Below are 1,844 nucleotides of genomic sequence, written 5' to 3'. Positions count from 1 at the left end.
TATATATATATATATATATATACAGCGTGCGGTGAATAATCTGTCGTCTAAATTACACAAATCGAAAATAAAACTGTCAACTTATTTTAACAGATATATTTACCAAAATTACGTAAAACTATCTTGAAATACTAAAGAGTAAAGTCATTCAATAAAATCGCCATTGGCTTAAACCATGGCCTTCAGACGACTTGGGAATCTCCTGCAACTCTTCTCGACGGTCTCTCCTTTTTAAGTCGGTAAATGCTGGCATAATCCTTGCCTTTGGTGTTATCTTTGTTCATCTTTGGTGTTATAAGGAATTTCCTTGGTCTCTCGATCAGCTGCGTCCTACACATAATAATCAATGGGGGTTGCATTCTGGGGAATTAGGTGGCTAGACGTTAGGGGTGATGTGGTCGCAGAAATTATCTTACTGGGTTTTCCTGCCTGTGTGACATGGTGCAGAGTCCTGTTGCCAGACATAGGGTCTACCAGGAGATACCCTCTTCACCCAGAGCAGCACTACCTCCCCTAGGCACTTGATGTAGGCCTCTGTGTACAGCATGTCGTTTCTATATTTCTGACAGAGTGAAAAGCGTCATGGTACTTTTTCACTCACAGAGGGTGCCTAACTGCCCCTACTATACTGTATAGTCAATGAAATCAAAATCAAAAGCAAACAATGCGCATTCACAAAATAAAAAATATTAAATATAAAATGGCGATACTTACCAATCGACACCCTGTATATATGACAAACAAGGTAGCTAGTTAGAGAGCCTCTATAAGAGGTGAAAGTGGTAACTATGCTGAAAAGTAATGTTTGTCGCCACATCAATATAGCTGTTCCACGTTACTACCACGTTCTTAGCAGAGGGTCTTCCTGGGCTTAAAAATGGAAGTGACATCGGATCAGCCATATTGATGTGGCGATAAATATTACTTATATATATGTGAGTGTGTTTGTCTCTTCTATATATATATATATATATACATATAATACCATTAGTTCCACAGTGTCTTATTCTACTGAATACCTTTCGTATGGTTGATCTCGTATGGTTGATCGTGATGTAGAGACACTTATATATGAGTCTACGTAGTGTCCAGAGACATAAGCAGTGAATACGCAGTGAATACTCACCTGTCGATACAGCTGTAATAACCGGTAGTGTCATCTTCACATGTACATCTCAAACTGCAGCCATCTTCCCAACTCTGACCTTTAGTGTACGACTGGCCTTTGTAATAACACTTCCCTGTCCAGAGAAACATTGATTGCCATGAGCAGAAGGTATTTTAACGTCAAAAACATACGATATAGTTACTGAATGAATATGAATGCATGTATGTATGTATGTATGTATGTATGTATGTATGTATGTATGTGTATGTGTATAAATGTATATATACGATGGACTGTCCCGTCGAATATGACGTATGAGCGTTCAGTTTTTGTCGAACGACATGCTGCACTAAGGATTTGTTTATAGAGATCAAATATATGTGACTTACATTAACTCATACCCTCCACCAAATCGACATTTGCTTGAACACCTGAACAGGTGGACGCGTCCACACGTCAGGTGTCGAAGTGATCACCGAGCACGCACCGTAAGTTGAAGTGCTTTGCTCAAGTCCGGTCTAAGAATTAAAACCACGACCTCACGATTGTGTGTACAGGACCCTAACCACTAGGTCATGCGTCCTCACCCATATATATATATATATATATATATATATATATATATGTTTATACATATATTTGAGAGACCTGCAAGATACGGATGTGGAGGTCTTCAAGACAAAACTCGACGCTTTCCTCTCCACGATACCAGACGAACCAATGGCTCGAAGTGAGA

The 1,844-nt window shown here is 39.3% G+C and overlaps 1 protein-coding gene across 1 annotated transcript in view; it reads right to left on the bottom strand.

Annotated features, from left to right (window-relative positions):
* LOC106875400 (cysteine-rich motor neuron 1 protein) overlaps positions 1 to 1,844 on the bottom strand; it is a 40,372-nt gene that overhangs the window by 25,718 nt on the left and 12,810 nt on the right. The window contains exon 4 of the mRNA XM_052967662.1: positions 1,127 to 1,241. Within this exon, the coding sequence (XP_052823622.1) occupies positions 1,127 to 1,241 (115 nt within the window). The remainder of the gene's footprint in view (positions 1 to 1,126; positions 1,242 to 1,844) is intronic.

The sequence above is a fragment of the Octopus bimaculoides genome, chromosome 4, assembly GCF_001194135.2.
Source record: "Octopus bimaculoides isolate UCB-OBI-ISO-001 chromosome 4, ASM119413v2, whole genome shotgun sequence".
Classification (NCBI taxonomy): Eukaryota; Metazoa; Mollusca; class Cephalopoda; order Octopoda; family Octopodidae; genus Octopus; species Octopus bimaculoides.
Note: the sequence above shows the minus strand (reverse complement) of the source record. Positions and strands in the feature narration are given on the sequence as shown.